This window comes from Vicugna pacos, chromosome 6 (assembly GCF_048564905.1).
Source record: "Vicugna pacos chromosome 6, VicPac4, whole genome shotgun sequence".
In the NCBI taxonomy this organism is placed as follows: domain Eukaryota; kingdom Metazoa; phylum Chordata; class Mammalia; order Artiodactyla; family Camelidae; genus Vicugna; species Vicugna pacos.
This window is the reverse complement of record NC_132992.1, coordinates 71,348,457-71,369,969: the sequence shown is the minus strand read 5'-3', so window position 1 is coordinate 71,369,969 and position 21,513 is coordinate 71,348,457. Positions and strand designations below refer to the sequence as shown.

The 21,513-nt window shown below is 36.0% G+C and overlaps 1 protein-coding gene across 6 annotated transcripts in view; it reads right to left on the bottom strand.

Annotated features, from left to right (window-relative positions):
• YLPM1 (YLP motif containing 1) overlaps positions 1-21,513 on the bottom strand; it is a 59,506-nt gene that overhangs the window by 23,865 nt on the left and 14,128 nt on the right. For 3 of the 6 annotated variants that reach the window (XR_004190433.2, XM_015240779.3, XM_072963433.1), the window contains exons 5-6: positions 6,305-8,419; positions 3,532-3,664 (exon numbers count right to left, since the gene is read on the bottom strand). Coding sequence is in view for 5 of the 6 variants with exons in the window: in XM_015240779.3 (XP_015096265.1) it covers positions 3,532-3,664; positions 6,305-8,419 (2,248 nt within the window). In the remaining variant the exon portion in view is untranslated. The remainder of the gene's footprint in view (positions 1-3,531; positions 3,665-6,304; positions 8,420-21,513) is intronic. The other 3 variants (XM_006206073.4, XM_072963435.1, XM_072963434.1) reach the window with 3 other exon arrangements.

Genomic DNA, 21,513 nt, shown 5'->3' with positions numbered 1-21,513 from the left:
TTAGCTGTTGCCTGGAACCTGGGGTAGCAATGAGGATTAACTGCAAATTGACACAAGAGTCTTACTGGGGTGATGAAAATGTTTTACAACTGGATTATGGTTACGGTTGCACAACTCAGTAAATTTACTAAAAATCACTGAATTACATACTTAAAATGGGCAAATTAGATGGTATATAAATTATACCTCAATTAGATTGTTTAAAAAAAGGGAAAAAAAAAACTGCCCTCAACACTATCACCCCTACTCCCAATGAGCCACCTTCTTTTTCTTCTCCTTCCAGAAAAATTAAATTGCTAGCCAATTTGATACAAATATCCCAGGCCTACCTCAAACCTACTGAATTTCTGTGAGTGAGGTCCTAGCATTAGTTTAAAACAAACAAACAGAACAAAACCTCCATATATAATTCTGATGTTCACCACTTAGTTAAGAATCTCTGCTAGAAACTATCTTTCCACTCTGGTGAACTACCTCCTCCACAAAAACAGTGGATTTCCAGTGAGAGAAACAAACTCCAGCTAGCCCCCTCACTTCTATTCAGTTGTCTGGTTGACAATAGCAGTTTGTGGCAAGGCTGGTACCAAAACACAACATCAGCACCAGGAAATAACAAAACAAAAAACTCAAATGGGACATTCAGTCATCTCTCCAAAAAGCACCAAATATTAACAGAAATGTGTATTAAGGAGACAGTAGAACTTCTTGGCAGATAGGTCCTGACTATTTAATACTGAAACTCAATTGTCAAATTTTATTTTAATCTTTGCAAGCCTGATTCAAACACTCATTACCCATTTCTCTTAGCTCTGTATTTCTGGTCTATTTGTTCTACCGACAAACAAACTGATAGCTATTTTAGGACTTGGAGTGCCAACAACATACATTACTTATGCATTTACTCATACACAGGCTGTGCTTTAAAAACAAACTTTTTGAGTAGCAAAATTACATTTTGGCTACTATGTAAGGATAGTCATTATAGTCATTATATACATTATATACAATAGTCATTATATACAAATGACTATTACCTAAAGGTAAACTTTAGGTGATGGGACTTTGAAGTTAAGAAAACACCTATATATGACAAAGCTATTGTGTCCGGAGCACAGCTATCTATCCAGACATGTTTTAAATATCTTAACTCTTTGGAATATGTCACAAATAAAACAAAAAGTGTTTTCTTCATAGTGAAAGCAACACATACATTTGTGAAAAACAAATCAAAACACCCCTACAGTATTTATGAGAAAGGATTAATATCTATATTATATTAAAGATAATGTAAGTTGGTAAGAAAATACTCAAAAGCCAAATAGAGAACAAAAATAGGATTTTACAAGAAATGTAATGAACAAATAAGGGAAAATATTTATGTTCACTAATTATCAAAAATGTAGATTAAAACATTTCATTAAAACTATAAAATCTACCAAAAATATTGGGTAGCTGATGCTTGCAAGGCTGTAGTACAGTTGTTATACAACTATTTTAGAGAGATGTTGGCTGTATTACAGGAATCATTAAAAATGGCCTTATTCTTTAACTGAAGTATTCCACTTTGGGAATTTGAAAGTACTTTTAAGAAGTTATCTAAAATAAGAATTTGATACAAAGACATTCATTAAAGTTGTATTAATAATAAGAGTAAAAGATTAGAAACAAAGGTCTAACAGAAATGGAATAGTTTAAATAAATTATTATGCATCAAAAATATAAATCATGTAGCAATATGTTAAAATCTTTATGATTTATTAAGTAAATAAAGCAGAAATGTAGATCTACAATCCAGAGCTTCTACTATTTGCTAAGAGACACAAAGATAAAAGACGTAATTCCTATACTTATGAAGGACAGGCAAGATAAGACAGAAGAAAGACAGACAAGAAAACAGACTATCAAAATACAGCATGATAAGGGCTCTGACAGAGGCCCATACGAGATGTTACGGGGTACATGCGAGGGCACTCGTCTTACACAAGTGGAAGATAAGATACAGAGCTGAGTTCTAAAAAATGAACAAGAATTAACTAGTTGGAGGAGGGGATACAAATTAAAAAAAAAAAAAAAGCTCTAGGTTTAGAGAACAACATGCACATGCAAAGGCATGGAGAAGTAAGAGCCAGTTACTCACTGAATTCTCAGAAGCTCCACATAGAGGGAAAGTAATGAGAGGAAGTAGCAAGTAATGGCAAGCAGAGCTCAGGCCAACTCAGGAAGAACATAAAAGTCCATGCAACAGAATCTAGATTTTATCCTGAAAGCAGGGAGGGAATACTAAAGAGTTCAAAAGCCAGAGCACAACACAGTGAGATTTATGTTTTAAAATGTCCATTTTGACCAGCAGTCATATCAGTGCTGCTTAAAGTAGAGTGTAGGGGTAGTCCTGACTACAAAATGGCAGGAGAGAACTCTTTGGAGTAACGGAAATTTTTTAATCTCTTGGTACGCATTTGTCAAAATTCAAACTGTGGGTTTAAAATGTAGGCTTAAAACGTATGCCAATTATACCTCAAAATATGACTCAAAAATAAAAAAAATCACTCTGGAAGCAGAATGAAGAATGGATCATAGGGGAATGAGATGGAAAGAGATGAATTAGGATGTCTCTGAAATACTCTAGGCAAGAAATGATGAAGGCTAGAGTTGAGGTTGTGAGGAAGTGCAGGATAGAATACTTGAATAGTATTTTTTAAAGTAGTAAAATTAATCAACAGAATGACTGGATATAAAAGCGTAGGATAGAGGAAAAGAGTCAAGGCTGATTTCAGGTTTCAAGTTCAGGTGGTGAGGGGAAGGAACAAATTACATGGAGGATAATAATGAGCTGCATTTTAAATATGTTAACTTTGACAGAAGACATATCCAGAGAGAAACCCTGTAGGCAGATGGATGCACACATATGTCAGGAGATGTGATCTGGGGAGTCAACATCATGGTGGCTGTTGACATCAATCATTACATATGAATGTTGTGTGTTAGATCAGGATAGAAGGGAACATTGAGAAATGAAAAGTTAATCTGATGAAAAGGCACAATAGTGTTTTTTTTTCTCTCTCACTGTGTTATAAAGTTATTTGCATGGTAACATTTTTAAAGCCCATCACTGGCTTAAAGGTCAAACAACAACAAAACGAAAGCAAAACAAGGGGAGGACTTAATCACACAAGTTTTTAACATAACTTCACTGCCTGAACTGGTGCACGATGTTCCATCCCCTCCCTAGCTAAGGACTAGTAGCCTAAAAAGGGAGGGAAACTATGAAGCTCACATTGTAGGGCTCACAGGGAGTCCTTGCACTGCCCAGAAGGAAAACAGGACTAATTCAACAAAAAAGGATTACCAGGAAAATTCTAGTTTTGTGATCACAAAATGTGCTTGGTATACTTTCTAAGGTCTGTTACCATTAGTTTTTTACTTTTCCAAAATTTACATTTTTCAGAGGAAATTTATACTTATTGTAATACAAAAAAAATTAAACAATATACAAACATACAAAGTAGGAACCATTTCATTATCTGAGCATACATTTTCCCATACCGGATACATTCCAGGTCTTGAAGATGTATTCTGCAGTCTGGAATCTTGGGGTGGTAGATGGTCAGGCATCTGCGGCTCAGCCCCATAGTCTTTCATCTTTTGAAGCTGTTCTTTCTGTTCCCTGGAAACAAATAAAATTGTCATTGTACTGAAGGCATGTGTTCTCCATTCCTAAATAACTACAATTAATATCGAAGAACGAACAAGGAAATTAAAAACCTTGTTCTAAAACTGTCTGCAGTGCCCACAGAGCACCTCCAGGGCAATATTCTGCCTTTATGAGCTAACTGATCAGTAATCTATGACCTGTAAATAATGATAATTTATTGAAGATCTTCAAGGATCAATTCTACAATCTGTCTCTGGAGTCTATTTTAATATCTCACCTACTTGTCATATTTTTCATTCATCCCACAAAAATCTCTTACTATTTTTTTCGTTCAATACTCTTTAGATAAGAGGTCGCAAAATGGTAGCCCATTGGCTAAATATGAATATATCTGAATATATGAATACATGGTTTTTTAAAAAAACTTGGCTTTCACAACAGTTTTAAAAATCTGACTTAGTTATTATTTACAAAGCAAAATAATATATATTTCAATATAAATTCAAATTTTAAAGAGATTTGGAAATATTGGGCCTACATTCCCACATGCTAACCATCAGCTTAGTGGAGTAGTGGCTACCCTTTTTAGATGAAGCATTTGCCACAATCCTTACCACATTCAGCAGAGTTAGCCTGGCCCATTTTCACTCATCTTAGTTAACTGTCTGTTTCTCGTGGGCATTTTAGTTTATGGCCTCCAGTGTATATGGTGAGAACAATTGTCAGTTCATACCTTTAAAACCAAAACTTCATATTCCCAAAGAGTAATTATAACCCTTCTTTGCTTATTAAACTTTATTCAAACTTTAATTTAAAGTTTTTCTTTAAATCTCTGGTAAAATTCCTTTTACTTTTCCTTACAATGCCCACCTTAAACAAATATAACATCTACTACAGCCTCTTCAGAACTTTTACAATTTTCTCCTATTGTTGTAAAGTGCAGTGGCCCAAATGGACACAAAGAAAGGATCAAGTATATAAAAAGATTATTCTTCTGCCCCATGTAAATCACATTATGACTCTACCCCAACACAACATAGCTGACTTGTATCCAACTATGATCACACCTATCCATAACTTCACATATTTTGTTTAATTATGTTTATGTGGCCTAGAAAGAGCTTTAAAAAAAAAAAGGATGAAGTACCTTTCATTCAGCATTTCTATACAAAGCAATAATGGATGAAAAAGAAATTTTAAAAAGGAAAGGAAAGAAACTTTGGCAGCTTAATAACACCAATCAGCTTGGTGTTCTCCATAAACAAAATAGATTTTAGAGTCACAGACTGGGTTCAAATTACAGGTTTACCACTTAGTAGCCAAGTGGTACTCTCTAAGCCTTAGTGTTATTTGTGAAGTGCGAATAATGCCACTTATCTTTGTAGGCCTTTGAGATAAAGATTTGAGATAGGAGGACTGAGAATACACCGTAAATTATCAGCACAGTGCCAGCACACAGTAGGTGTTAAATTAAAGGTGTCCATAATTTAAAAGTAAATTCCATATGTAGTAGATAAATGTTCTATGGCACGCTTTCCACATCTTTTTCATGAGTAATCTGGAAAAGTCCCACCTCTTAGAGCGTAACTTCTATAGACCACAGAAATCTGTTTTGCTTCCTGGGACACCTGATCTTTCATCTTTACTTACAAGTATTTTTCCTCATCATAATTTTCTAATTATAAAGCTTCAGTTGTAATTTTAATTCACATAATCCACAAATGTAGACCAGAATTGAAAAGTGAAAGAAACACAATACTTTGGGATATATCAAAGCCTAACTATTAATTTATTTTCACCAAACATTGCTAATTCCTAAGAAATTACTCAGAAAGCTTGCAATCTGTCAATGACTCCTAAATTCTTATCTCAGGATATAGCTGGTATAAGGATTACATGAATTAATGCATACAAAGCACTTAGTACAGTTCCTGGTACACAGTAAGCATACAATAAATGTTAGCTTTTATTATTATTGCTACTAATGGGAAGCATTACGTAGCTACGTATACATAGTTAGGTGATTGTAAATCAAGAAATCCAAATTCTATTCTCCATCTCACAAAGAAAATACCTGACTATGTAGAAACAAGTAATATCTTCAAGTAGAGATATATGCTTCTAGTTATAATGAAAGATAAAACATCCCCAAAAGAAAAAATCAATGGTTACACAAATCTGAGGCTGCTCCCAGGTAAAATATTCTTAGCTTCAACAGAGAAAAAAATAAACCCTTCCGGCACTTTCCAAAGTTATACCAAAGATCAGTGAATATGAAGTCTATGAGATCTGATATCAAAGAACAAACTGCCTCCCGGGGGAAAAAAAGATTTTACATATGAGCTCTGTGAATCCAGAGCACCGCAAAGTTTGAACTTGAAACATGCAGAGGCATGGTATTGCAGCAACACATCTATAAAAGCCAAGAATGGCTATCAAAGTTTCATATTTCAGGACATAAGTTTAGTTAACACAGTACCTAAATACCCATCCTACTCTCAAACAGCACTCAACGACCAGAAATAAAAATTAAAATTACGTGGTAAGAACTTGAAGTAAAATGATTCCATTCAAATATATCACAATCATTTTAAAAAGAGCAGTCCGAATGTGGTTTTGACTAAAAGAAATGATCTTAAGTAGTCAACTTACCGAAGCATTTTCAGTTCTTGTGCAGCTTTCAAAATGATTTCATGCTGCCTCTGACTGAGAACCATTACCCCTCCAAGGCTTTGGTCAGAGTCTAAGTTTGCATCCGACCCTATCATTTCAGAAGAATGATGTGAGGAGGGCATATGTTCCGCCATGGGGGAATGTCTATCCACATCAGATGGGTACCATCTGTCTGACAACCGTTCTCTTTCCCAGTCCATTCTGTCAGGAATATAATCTCGCTTTTCCCGCCATGTATCTCCTCTTTCTGGATACTCTCGGATCCTCAACTCACCCCTATCACGGAAATCTCGATCATACCCATGGTCTCGATTTCTTTCTTCTCTCCATCTATCATCCCGATATCTATCCAAAGGTGGAAGAGGTGGGAGGGGTGGTAAAGGTGGAAGAGATGGAATATCTCGTTCACGAAACTGTGATTCTTGTTCATCCAGTGGTCTCCCATAATCTCTGTCCCACTCATTATCCAAATTTCTATCATACATATCCATGGGTCTTCCAATCCGATCCACATCCCTATCTAAGTCCCTGTCCATTTCCCTGTTGTAGTCCTCATCCATATCCTGATCTCTCTCCCAGTCATCCCACCAAGGGCCTCGTCTATCTCCATCATGAGATCGAGATGGTGGTGCTGAGAACCTGTCCTCTCTGTTATACGGATCAAGTGTATCATCTTGATAGTCACGTTCACATTCTCTCCAGTATCTCTCCCTATCCCAATCGTCAAGTCTTTCTCGTTCCATTGGGGCATTTCTACCATCTAATGGGAACTCTTCATGCCCTCTCTCTTCTCCATGGTTCCATGGAGCCCTAGGAGGCTCTTCCCGGTGATATGGATACATTTTTTCCCCACCATCTCCTGGTTCTGGTCTAAATGGACCTCTGTCACGACCAAAATCTGGTCTTCCCAGTCCCCTCTCCCGACTGCCAGGTCCTCGAGGTGGTCCCCTCTCCCTGCTCCCAGCTCTTCGGGGTGGTACCCTCTCCCTACTCCCAGGCCTTCGAGGGGGTCCTCTCTCCTGACTGCCAGCCCTTCGAGGTGGTCCCCTCTCTCGGCTGCCAGCTCTACCTCTGTCTTGATTGCCTTGCAGACCACCTGGCACTTTCTCCCGACTGCTTCCTGGCCTCACCAACCCTCTGTCCCGGCTGCCTTCTCCTCTGCTCATCTTCTCCCGACTGTCTTCTCTTCTACCCATCATTTTATCACGAAAGTCTTCTTGCTTGATCAACCCTGGGCCACGGCTGATTGCCTGGCCTCGACCTCTATTTACTAGTCCTTTATCCCGTGTGTCTTCCATTCTGCTTTGCCCAGGACCTCTGTAAGTTGAGCTGCTGCCTCGATTGCCTTCTAATCTATTGTCTCTGTTATCTGGCCGAGGCAGCCCTTTATCTTGGTTGTTTTCTGAGTGGGGCAGACCAGCACACAAAGGTTTAAAATCATTGTCTGCAGTGAGTGATGATGATGTTGCTACTGTTGCTCCTCCCTCCATCCCCCCTGTTTTTGAGGGAAAAGTAGATTGAGAAGGTACAGGTTTATTTGCAAGGGGTACAGGCTGAGTAACAGCTTGGGCTGTGTCCATTTGAGTCTCCATACTTTGAGAATTCTGGTCCCAATCAGAAGGCTCTATGGGCCCTTCCGAGACTTCACTTTTAGGTGGCTCTTGTTGAGAGTCGCTTAGATTCTCATTTGACTGAGCCGCCTTGGCATCCTTTACATCTGCAGCAATGGAAAATGCAGCTGATTGCATTTTAAAATTCTTCTGCTGGTTACTACTGGTGTCTGCTAATGGTTCTTTGTTTCCTGGTTCTGCTTGTGACTTAGGTTGCTGCTGATGTTGCTGTCCAAAAGCTGGTTTGGGGCCTTTCCACTGTGGTCCACTCTGTCGAGGACTGAGGGATGTATTGGGGGTAATATAGAACTGAGATGCCGGCCCCCGGGGAATCATTCCCCATTTGCTTTTAGTGCCCTCTGTTGGGTGACCTTCATATCTGGGTCTTGGCCCATCGGGGCGATTTCCTTCAAAACGAGGCCCTTTGGGTCTCGGTCCTTCATACCTTGACCCTAAATCCTCAAATCTTCGAGGACCATCAAATCTACAAGTAAAACAAAAGATATTACTCAAGACAGTAAATCAGAAAAAAAAAATCTCCATGTAAGAATATTTAAGGCAATCTTGCCTTAGAATCTGTTTACAAAAATGACTCTGTCAGTCATTAAACAAATTGTGAAATATTTGTAACTTAGAACCAGTATGTTATCGTGGCAGAGCTCAGAAAGTCTTAGGACAAATCTGCAGCAAGTCACTAATATACTGAATTGTTAAAAAAGCAACTATAATATTGTGCCTTAGTAGACAGAAAAGTCCACTCATTTTAAACAGGAAAAAAGGCCCCATAGCTAATTCTGAAAGAACTTTTAGAATTAAATTATAACTAAAAACTAAATATGAAACAATGAACAAGAGAATATAGGATGATTATAAATATTGTTGGAGCTAGCATTATCATCTTGATTAATTGACAAAAGCTTAAAAAACAGCAGTCAGCTATATCTTAAGAGTGTGCATTGACATTTTAAAACTGGACAGAGATGTTTTTGCTATGGACCCACTTGCTCATTTGATAAATATTTAGTGCACATCCCGTCTGTCAGGAACTACATTAAATTCAAGGGATTCATGAATAAAATGTCTTCTTTGCCCTCAGAGGGTTTACAATCCAAGATGAAGAATCTAAGTGTATAAAACTGCCAAAAGGTGCAATGATTAATGTCCATCTGCATATTATAAGGGCAACAGAAGAGAGAATGGTCAATCCTACCAGGGTGAAGGGGGTGCTATACAATAAAGTCTTTATATAATAGAAGACGCTTAAGTTAACTCCTGAAAAACAAATTCTCAGAGATCAGGTTATCAGAGTATACTGGAGATGAGAGAAGTGGGTAGCAAGGATATTTCAGCATTATGAGGAAAGGCAGAGAAACATGTATCAGCATAGCATGTTTGGATGTGCAAACAGTTTACCGTGGCTGAAGGAAAGAGGAGACAAACTCTGGGATAGCTAGGAAAGGAAGAGGAGTGGGAAAGCAGCACATAAAGAGATAAAAGACAAAGAGGCAGGCAAGGTTCAACCTCCAGAAGACCTTTTATGCCTCAGTGGCATGGACTACTGGTATTCCTCCAATTTCCATTCTCCTTTTTAATTGAGCCTCTCCATTTGTAGCTGGAAACAAGGACAGCCAGACTAAAGACTCTCCTTCCTTGTTCCTTGTTCCATGCTCTGGCTAATGGGCCAAGAGTGAAAATGATTTACATATCCTTCTGGGTTGTAAACTTAAAGGGAAAGACACATCCTCCTCATCACTTTCTTTTTCATGCTGACTCTGACATGGTGGTGAGGCATCCTGGACCATGTAGATAAGGGCAACATACTAAGAGATGGTAAAGTAACAAATCAGAAGGAACCTGGGTTCTTGACACTGTAGAGGCACCACATAAGACCTGAGAGAGAATAAACCTCTAATACGTTAAAGCCATGTGACTTTGGATCTCTGTTACAATATGTAAATTAATTCAGCTCGGGAAGGAGATGGGAATTACATTCTAAATGCTTAGAGCCACTAAATATGATCTGATTTTTAAAAGACTGCTCTAGAAGAAAAGTTTCAGATGGATAAATAGGAAAAGTTTTTTGTTTCTGCAATTTGAGTAAGTAAAGTGAAGACTGTACTAAGGCAGTGACTAATAATGAGGATGTAAAGGAGGAGATAAAAGTGAAAGATGTGAAGATGTGAAGGAAGGTAAAACTGATAGAATTTTCTAACAGGTGGGATTAAAATAATGGAAAAAGAAGAATTTAGGATGGTTCCAAGGTTTTTGATTTAGGTGACTGAGTAGTCGGTGATGTCTTTCATGCCTCTAAAGAGAAAAGAGCTTTTCTTTCATTTGTTAGGGAAATAAATGAGAGTAATAAATTCAGTTTCAGCAAAATATTTACTTCCTATCCCTGTGACATTAGGCTTTGCTGATCTATAAGCCTTAGTTTCAAAGGGAGGAATGCTTCTCTCAGGGGACACAACAATGACTCTATTAAACTCAAACTGAGACTGCTATCTGGCCACTTTGGGTTCTGAATCAACAGGCAAAGAAGGGAGTTACTGTACTGGCTGGGGGTGATTTATCCTGTTTTTCAAGGGGAAATCGGGTTAATTACACACAGTGAGGGTGAGGAGTATGTATAGAATGGAGGAGATCCTCTAGGATACCCCTTAGTACTTCCATGTCCTGGGTTTAAAGTCAACAGAAAACTATAATAACTCAATTCAGGCAGGGCTAAGAATAGCTCAAACCTTTCAAGATTGAAGGTTTGGGTCCCCCCACCAGGCAAGGAACTAGAACCAGCTGAAGAGCTCGCTGGAAGCAAAGGGAATATGAATTAAACAGAGGAAGAAAAAGTATATAAATACTATAATTACACGACCAGTTATAAAAATAAGGGCTGCGATAGCTATAAGCATTTCTTCCTTAATTTGATATTAGATGCTTAAATATAAACATACTAATCAGATTTTTGGTTGATCTTTCTTCCATATCATTAAGATGTATTAATAATAGTTAACTTCATATCTTAGACTTTCAGTTACAGAATATAAAAGAGCAGATGTGAACCAGCTAAGAAGAATGACGATTTCTCCAAAGACAAAAAAGGGACTTTATATTCTTTTCTGGGGAAAGGATCAGAAAGTTTTTGGCTGTCCAGCGATAAATGTTTCATTTAGATGCAAAAAATCTCCCTTGTGATCCACCCTAATCAGAAACATATAAGGAAGGGAACTCTGGGAAATGTACTTTAGTCTGGCCAAGTTGATACTTTTATAGAGTCATCACAAGGAATTTAAAAAAATATATAAACCTACCATAAACAAAGAGAAAGGACTACAAGCAGATGAGAACTTTTTTTTTTTTCTTTAACTCTGGAAGACTAAGAACAAACATGAGTGGTAACACGTGGCAGCAGGAAAAGAGCTGCAGTTTAGAGTGCTGATAGCAGAGAGGAATACAATCAAAATGGGGCTGCCTTGCCCACAGGAACCCAGAGAGGGTCAAAATTCCCAGGTGCCAGGGATGCTGGGGAAAGACAGGCAGGATAAGACTTGAGGCTAAAATTAAGTAAATTAAAATCTATATTTGAAACCATTGATCAGCCTTTCCCTGGGCTTGACTGTCTCTAAATTCTTGAATTTCAGAGTTCCCTAGCATTTGCAAACAGCTCTCTGCCCTATCACTTAAAGACTGACAGTTGGTTAGTCCCCCATATGCACACAGAGTTCCCAATCAGCTTGTGTCTTCCATTTTTAAATATAAAAGGACAACCAAAGTTCACAAGATATTTGAGGAATGTCTCCAAAATAAAAAAACCCCTCAAGTTAGTATCCTTAGAGAGATTCCTAAAGATACTGTATCTATAAATCAAGAGCAATAAAAAAAGGATCAGAATCAGAACTACAAAAACTGTTTTTTAATTATCAAAATTTAAAATGCAAAAAAAAGGATGAGAGGTATCTCAGAAGGTATAACAAAATTTGAGAGAGAATAGAAACAAATATAATTAATCCAGAAGGTCCAAAATCCTACAAATGAGGCGTTCTAGAAAGAGAAAAACAGAAAAGAGAAAAAAAATTAATGAACAAATAAGACAAAGAAATTTTCCAGAGTTAAGAGACTCTAATCTCCAGATGAAAAGGGCCCAGCAAAATAAGTATCAGTACAAGTAATAAAACTAAACAAACAAACAAAAACACTGTAAAATACTAAAACAATGGGGATTTAAAAAAATTTCTGGCAGTAGGGAGAAACCATCTAAAAGAACCAGAACAGCACAATGGCTACGCTAGGTATCAGAAGAAAAGAGAACACTGACCCTAAAACCTTGAGGAATAATTATGTTCAACTTCAGTAAACAGTATGTAAACAGTATTGAATAGTATGGTACTGGCACAAAAACAGACACATAGGTCAATGGAACAAAAATAGCCCAGAAATAAACCCATGCTTATACAATCTACTAATTCATGACAAAGGAGCCAGGAATATACAATGGAAAAAGGCCAATCTCTTCAATAAACGGTGTTGGGAAAATTGGACCGCCACATGCAAAAGAACATAATGGGACTACTATCTTACACCATACACAAAAACTAACTCAAAATGGATGAAAGATCTGAGTGCAAAACATGAAACCATGAAACTCCTAGAAGAAAACATAGGCAGTAGGCTCCTTGATACAGGTCTTGGCAGTGATTTTTTGAATCTGACATCAAAAGCAAAGCAACAAAAGCAAAAATAAAGTGGGACTACAACAAACTAAAAAGCTTCTGCACAGCAAAGCAAACCATCAATACAATGAAAAGGCGGCCTACTGAATGGGAGAAAATATTTGCAAACCTTGTATCTGTTAAGAGGCTAATTCCAAAATAGATAAAGAACTTATATAACTCAACAGCAAAAAAAAAGAAACAATCTGATTTTTAAAGAGAAGATCTGAATAGACATTCTTCCAAAGACATACAGATGGCCAACAGGTACATGAAAAGATGCTCTATATCACTCATTATCAGGGAAATGCAGATTAAAACTGCAATGAGATATTACTTCATACTTGTTAGAAAGGCTATTATCAAAAAGAGTAGAAATAACAAGTGTTGAGGGTACAGGGAAAAGGGAACACTTGCATACTGTTGGTGGGAATGTAAGTTGGTGCAGCTACTATGGAAAACAGTATGGAGGCTCTTCAAAAAATTAAAAATAGAACTATCATATGACCAGCAATTTCACTTCCGGGTATTTATCAGAAGAAAACAAACAAACAAAAACTAATCCAAAAAGATATATGAATCCCCACGTTCACTGCAGCCTTATTTACAATAGCCAAGATATGGAAACAACCTATGTGCCCATCAATGGATGAATGGACAAAGAAGATGTGCTTTATATATATTTTTTGCAATGTTATTCAGCCATAAGAAAGAATGAAATCTTGCCATTTGCAACAACATAAATGGATCTGCAGGGCATTACGCTAAATGAAATAAAGCAGAGTGAGACATATAAAAAATTTTTAATTAAAAAAAACAATCCCATGGATATAGAGAAGACTGATGGTTGCCAAAGATGGGGTGTGTAGGGGGGAGGTGGTGGGAGAAATGGGTAAACTTTTTTAGTTTAAATATATTTAATAAATTCTATATTCAAATTACTAATCAACTGTGAGGTTAGAATAAAAACATTTTCAGATATGCAAGGACTCAGAAAATTTACCTCCAGCCCACAATTTCATAGTTACTTGAGCATGTACTCCAGGAAAAGGAGGCACTAAACCATAAACAGGAAGCCATGAGATTCAACAAACAGTAAATCCAATCCAGGACAGTCAAGGGAAATGCCGGAGTAACAGCCATTTGACAGATCTTGAGAGCAGTGAACCAGACCAAGCAAAAACATGAGGATGCATGAATATGGGAGAGAGATCTCCTCAAGAGAAAAAGAGATGTTGCTTTTGGGTCTGGGGTTGGAGGACTATTTTAAAGATGTTGCAAGAAGACAGGCATTAGAAATTCTAGAAAAAAGTTATCACACTGAAGAAAATGTAATCATAGTATACTGCTTACCTCTACAATGAACAATACTGTTTACTGATTCATCTAAAAATAATGATATAAATATACTGGGCAGATGGAGTTAGAGAGTAATATGAGAACTAACCTCTATTTATCAGAACAGGAAGTAAATATGTAATACCTAAAACGTTTAAGTCAGAAAAGTAGCAGCACATTATTTAGCGATACGAAGGTTAACTACCAAAAGAAACAGCTAAGAATTAAAAAATGTCATTAGGAAACACATCCAGGATGGCTTGGGGGCAGTGGGTGCCTGTTTTCTTGATTTTTTAGAAACTATGTGTATGTACTGCTTTGATAAAAATATAAAATGTATTTCTTTGGGACATACAGAGTTTTAGCCCTAATCAGGAGAAGGGCTTATTCTGAGACTACAAGAAAGATGAGGATGGCAACTTAAGAAAAGGTAAGGGTGGAAAGTGGGTTTTACTGGGCCTGAAAGCCTTAATTTTCTCTGTTTAAAGATATTAAGCAAAATAAAAATGTTTCCTGAGACAGAGAAAGCAGCGTAAGCATAGATGGTTTACACAAAATAGTGAAGACTTTAACACAGTTATTGTTGGGCAAAGGGGAAAGGAGCTGACCAGAAGCTGGTCAAAGATACGCCACAACGCTAAGGATGGAGACCATATATTTACAGAGAAAAAAAGTATGCCATTTCAGGGCTTGTGATGGTTTAGTTCCTTTTCTTGAAGTTTCCTTTATTAATTCAAAGTGCCTAGAATAACACTTTAGGCCATTAAAGCTGTGAAGAATCATTTGCTTTGTATTCAATTCGACAATTAGTTCATACAAGTGATAAGAATACACATAATACAGAAGTCAGTAAGAACACTTTCCAACATGTTAACTAGTATTATAATCAAATTCTGAACATGAATGAACTACTTTCTAACTAAACTGTGAATGCGTTGAGAATTTTATCCACAACTGAGACATTTTTGGCATAAGCAACATTTATTGAACACCTACTAATTACCAGGTACTGTGTTAGTGCTGGAAATAAACTGATACCTAACCTCAAGGAGTTCACAGTCCACAAGAAGAATGAGATAAGTAAATCAACAATTAGAACAGAATTTGATAAATATGGGACATGTTGGTCTTGATCACTGAGGTATCCCCAATGTCTGACTCACTGAAGAATCTGAACACATAATTGTTTAAGTGCCATCCCCCAGGGAAGGAAAAATAGGAATTGATACAGCAAAAAATGACAGAAAAGGGATTCCAGATAAAGGGAAGAGCATGTGCAAAAGCCAGAGGAAAGGAAAAAGGAAGCAGGAGACATTAAAAGGCATGTAGATAAGAAAGAAGTGAATATGGTGGAAAAGTTATGAAAGGTAATGAACTCTTTCTGCAAGCCTCATGTCTGCATTTATAATACACAGTGTCCATGAAAGGGTAGGGTACTTTACTTTCAGATTAAATTGCTGATCAGCAGCCAAGGGTCATCATTTTATTTTTATTTTGGGGGTCAGAAAATGTTAAACCAATGGCAATATGCTTTCAACACTACATATAAATGGCAACTAGTTATCAATATTGTACTTCAAAATTTTCAAAGTTAAAGGATGTTACAAAATTTTAGACTATCAGAATCTTTTTGATTTACCAAAGTAAAAAGATTTTATGCCCCGGAATAAACATATTAAGAGATACTCATATTAAAAACATGTACAAAAATAAGCCACCTTTACATCAATTCAATGAATACTATGACCTTTTTAATATATAAAAATGTATTTGAAATAAAGTACAAACATAGTATACATTCACTAAATATAATCACATAAAAACGCATGCATTGTACACTGGTTAGGTGAAAAGAAAAATAAACGTTCGGTGGTTAAATATTTTGAAAATTTTTGCTTGTACAGTTAAGTATTTCATAAACCTCTAAAACATAAAAACCCTAAAACTATGTATGAAACCATTAGAATTAGGTATAAAAATATCAAAATTTGATATAAAAATATTCTCCAAATTTGGTATAAAAATTTAAGAGGTATGTAGAAATACAAATACCCTTAAACAAGGTAATGTCTGATTATCACAATTTTTATATAAACACATTCACATCAGCAGACCATGATAATTATAAGACATTAAATTCTGAAATCAAATTCCTGTCCTTTTAGTTTTTATGTGAAATAATGCCTATTTTCTAATATGTATAATTAATATCCTAAAATCAAAATTCCGAAGAGAAGTAATTATTATCAAGAGGAACAGTCATGATAAATGGAAGCATTAAGAAAAACTATAGTGTTCACAGTCCCTTGGTAATCCTAGTAAGACAGTTACAGAATGGAAGAGACCCACAATTCCAATTTTAAAACCAATCAAAAGCAGGCATAACTATCAGAAGCCTTGATACTATAAAAATGTCAGTTCTTCCTCAACATAGTCAATAGAGTCTATGCACTGTTCATCTGAATTCCAGCAGGTTTTTGAAAACTGACAAGCTGCTTCTAAGCATTATAAAGGAAATAGGAAGGACCAAGAATAGTCAAGACAATCTACATCAAGGATCAGCAAACTATGGCCCATGGGTCAAATCCAGTTAAGAATGATTTTTTACATTTTTATAGGGAAAGAAAGAAAAAAGAAAAGGAAAGAAAAGAAAGGAAGAAAAGAAAAGAAGAAAGAAGAGAGAGAGAGAGGGAGAGAGGCAGGAAGGGAGGGAGGAAGGAAAAGAGAGAGAGAAAGAAAGAAAAAAAGTTTTACAGAGACCAAATATGGCCCACAAAGCCTAAAAATATTTACCATCTCGCCCTTCACAGAAGAAGTTTGCCAATCTCTGATCTAGAAACGTGGAAGTGGAGAACTTACACTAAGAAATATCAAGATTTATTATAAAGCTACAGTAATTAAAACCATACAACACTGGTGCAAGGATACACAAATAAACCAAAGGAATAGAGTCCACAAACAAATCTACACATATAGTCACTTGTCTTATGATGAAGGAAACCCAGTAAAGTAGTAAGTAAAGGATGACTCTTTCAATAAATGGTGCTGGGGTCAACTTGATAACCATATAGAAAATGATGAACCTTACCCTACCTCATACCATGCATTAACAACAACAACAAAAATCAATTCTGCATGAATTGTTCATTTAAAAATAAAAGGTAAAACAATAAAAGATAGAAGATAAAATACGATAATGTACTTATGGCCTTGGAGTAAACAAAGATTTCTTAAAAAGGACATGAAAAAGCATTAACAGTAAAGGAAAAGATCAATAAATTGGACTACTATATTAAAATCATGAATTTCTATTAATCAAAAGATACCATTAACCCTTGGGGTTCATTTGGGTTCACTGGATCCAACTGTAGTTTTTGAGTTTCTTTTTTTAAACAGTTCTATTTGTAAGGATTGATATTTCATGCTTTTGTTCTTACAGGCCTTCCCAAGAACAAAGAGAAAATTTACTCTTCAAAAAACAGAATAAAGCTTATATTACCTTGTAATCACCATATAGGCCTACTGAAGTCTTTCATAAATCTAAGATACATTGTGGGGTCTTAAGTGATTTTTTTTCTGTATCTTGAAACATTTTTCGATTTTCTTATCCTAGAATTCATTATTACTCATCATTATTTATCAACTATCCCAAACTATACTAAAGATTAAAATACAAAGCCAACAAGAGTGATGAAATTGTGAAATCTGTCATCCCCCCATCTTTGCACTGCCCAAAACATTGCAGGCTGCTTTTAGGCTTCACTGAACACAACTGAGAATTTAGAAATTTTCATTTCCTGACTCTAATGACAAACAAAAGAAAAGTGACAGACAAAACTGTGTCAAAATTATTAGATGAATGAAAAGATAAATGCAGAAACAGGTGCACTCCAGGCTCTAATAAAGATGTGAAATTAATCATACAAGTAAAAACTCTAGCTATGAGTCCTGGGACAACAGTATCCTAGATGAATATTCTCAAACGCAAGATTCAATGAGTACGCATCAGAAACTGACACAACACTGTAAACTGACTATACTTCAATAAAAAATATATATACAAAAAGAAAAAAGACTCAGTGAATGAACAATATATTTCTAAGGACAGAAAGGAAATGCAGTATTGTCATCCAGTTAACTATTAAACAGGAAGGACTTCATCACATATTTTTGGCAAGAATCTGGACCACTCTGCTTTGCCAGAAGAATGTGTGACAATTATTTCACCTTTTACGATGTTTGTGTGCCTAAATTTACTTGACGTGAAGAGTTTTACTCTTAAAATTTTTATTAAAATTTCTTTAACTTGTATTTATATTTGCTGTTTACTAAAAAATTTTATTAAACTTTCTAGTAAGTTGTTTTTCATTATCCCTTTAGTCTTCTGTAAGTTATTTGTAAAATTACTTAAACTTTAAAAAATAAAGATTCCATTGGACCACCTAGATCGTAAAGTGAAGACTATTTTTCTAATATATTGAAGGATAACAAAGCAAAAAATGCTGTAGAGCGAGAAACAGTCAAGACAATCTAGACATATGATGTACAAAGAATTGCTATCTAGTGTATATAAAGAACGCCTACAAAGCCATAAGAAAAAAACATAACCCAACATAAAAACAGGGTAAAGTTTGAATTAGCATTTCATAAAAAAGGAAATTCAATAGAATGATAATCAAATGGAATGGAAGTCAATCTCATTTGTCATCAGGGAAATATAAATTAAAGCCATAAATCCAACACCACTAGACATGCACCAAGATTGCTAAAATTTAAAAGTTTAATAATACCAAGTGTTAATGAGGATAGAAATAAACTGGAACACAGAAACATTGCTGGTGAGGGTATAAATTAACATGATCACATTGGAAAACTATCTGACAATAATATCTATCAAAGCCAGACATACATGTACTTTTATGACCAAGCAATTTCAATCCTTGGTGTATTTCATAATTACCAAAAAACTTAAATGACCATCAATATTAGAATGGATAAACAGATTGTAGTATATTCATATAATAAAATACTATTCAGGAATGAGAATGAACAAACTACAGCTACACACAACATGGATGAATCTCACAACAATATAATGTCAAGTGATAAGATGCCAGATTCAAAAAAGTACATACAGTATGATGTACTTTACTATAAAGTTCAAAAATAGGCAAAACTAATCTATAGTGTAAAAAGTTGATGCAGTGGTTATCTTCATAATGAAGGAAAATGAGAAAGGGCATGAGGGGGACTTCTTAGGCACTATTATTTCTATTTCTTGATCTGAATAGTGATAACACAGGTGTATATACTTTGTGAAAATTCACTAAGCTGTACACTTCTGATTGTGTACATTTCTGTATGTTAGCCTTCAATAAGTAAGTTTTATTATTGAAAATAAAAGGTTCCTGGAAACCAACATCCACTAGTATGACAGTTTACTGGAGTGGTGGTAGTCTTCTACAAGACTTGATGAATCCAATGATATACATATAAACAGTTTCAAAAAGATGCCCCAGATACTCAACAATGCGATATGCTATTTACATATGATGTAGTTATGTCACCTGACTTCTGGTAAACCTTTAGTTTTTAGAAAGTAGCCAAAATCTGGATTTTTGCAAAGAACGCAAAGTAATTTACAGTACTTTTTAATATAGTGTGTTATTGGGAGATTCAGTTAACTGTGTTCTCCATTCTTATCTTTCTACCCAGCTTTGTTTAAAAAACAAAACACACATACAGAACCAGAGTGGCTTATTATATAAGTTATATATTTACAACAAACTCTAAATTCAACTAATAAAGGAAATTCAAGTTTCCTTACTTAAGGAAACACTACAAGTTTTCTTAATAGTGTGGATTATTCTTACCTCAGTCTCTTTCACTCACTAACCTGCTTCCCACTGATGTATTTTTCACCGAGTTATGTGGGAGAAAAAAGAACTATGCCTAGGCAACAGTCACAAACTATACTTTGTATGGGCTAAGTGAACAAAAGAAGTAGAAAGTAATAGAAATGGCAATGACGTAGATAGATCAGGGAAAAGTTTTTAAAATAAGGTAGAAACTGTGAGCAGGATCCTTTCAAGGACCAAAAAAGCCATCCTTATCAAAGCTGCAGGTGGAAGAAGCTAGAAGGGATATCTTCTATCTAAAAACAATATAATCTCCGCTCATCAAGATTTCAACAGACTAGAATGCTGGCCCAAACCTAGCTAGATGAAATGTAAAGATAAAGTCTTAGTAAAAGAAAAAAACAAAACGTGACAAAAAAACAACTGCACAGGTTCAGGATGAGGGAGAACTAGCTTATTAACAGTAAGGTGAAAAAGACCTGGGATGCCAAATTGATGTTAAGCTCCACATGAGTCAACACTGTGAGAGTGTTGATCGAAAAAAAGCAATTTGTTCAGCTATATAAGTACATTTTTAATAATGAAGTTAGTAATAGGTCTACGGTCCTCCGCACCTGAAGTGTTCATTCTGAAGGAGACTGATAAACCAAAGGCCCTTCAAAGGACAGTGAACAATACAGCAGAAGAAGGCTAGAACCAATGTTAGTGTGAAAAGAAAAGAACTTCAGTTTATGTGATGGCAGAGCAGAGTAGGTAAGGCAGGTGGAGGGAGACAAGAGGGTGGTCTTTAAACAACAGCAGGAACACATTGTAGAAGAGGGTAGGATAATTCATAATGTGTTGCACCACAGAGACAGATCTAGAATCAACAGGTACAAGATAGGGCAATACATTTAGGTTCAGTGTAAGAAAGAAACTTTCTAGAACACAGTCAACACCTTATGGGCAGTGTTCCTTATTGCAGTGCCAGTGCTCAAGCAGAGTCCATCAACTGCTTGTCACAGGAAGCACAGTGGACTTAAGAGTGGATCAGAAGGCCTTGGATTCTAACCCCATCTCAACCACTTATTAGCTATGTCATTTGGGGCAATTTATTTATAACCTCTCCAAGTCTCAGTTCCCTTTATCCATTTACATCATGAGATAACTAAGAGGAATAAAGTAATATGTGCAAGACCTAGGATGACAAACTAAAGTGCAACACAAAGATGAGCTGTTGTAGAAGGAATGTTGCACTAGAGAAACTGCTAAGATCCTCCTAGCACTGAAATGATTAACTGTACCTTGGGGCAAGCAAAAACTTAAAATAGGCCTTAAATTTACAAAGTTAAGATTTGGTAGGCAAAAGAGAAAACATTATGACAGAAAAAAAGGAAGTGGGAAATCTATGTTTTGGGAGGTGTTAAGAATGTACTTCTCATATAAATCAGTCACCAGACCTAAACGGCAATGCTCAATCCAGAAGATAAGCAGGAATTCAAATCAACTGAATCATGCATTAAACAGTGCTTAACTAGCGCTCTTGCTCTGGGGACCCTCTGGACTCAGCTCCCACTGTGTGAAATCAGGCTGTACTCTCCCACCTATGTGATCCTGAACAAATTATTCATCCCCTCACCTCCAGTTTGTAAAGGGTAAGTGTAGGGTATGAACCCTCCAAGTTGACACGTTGGTGAGAA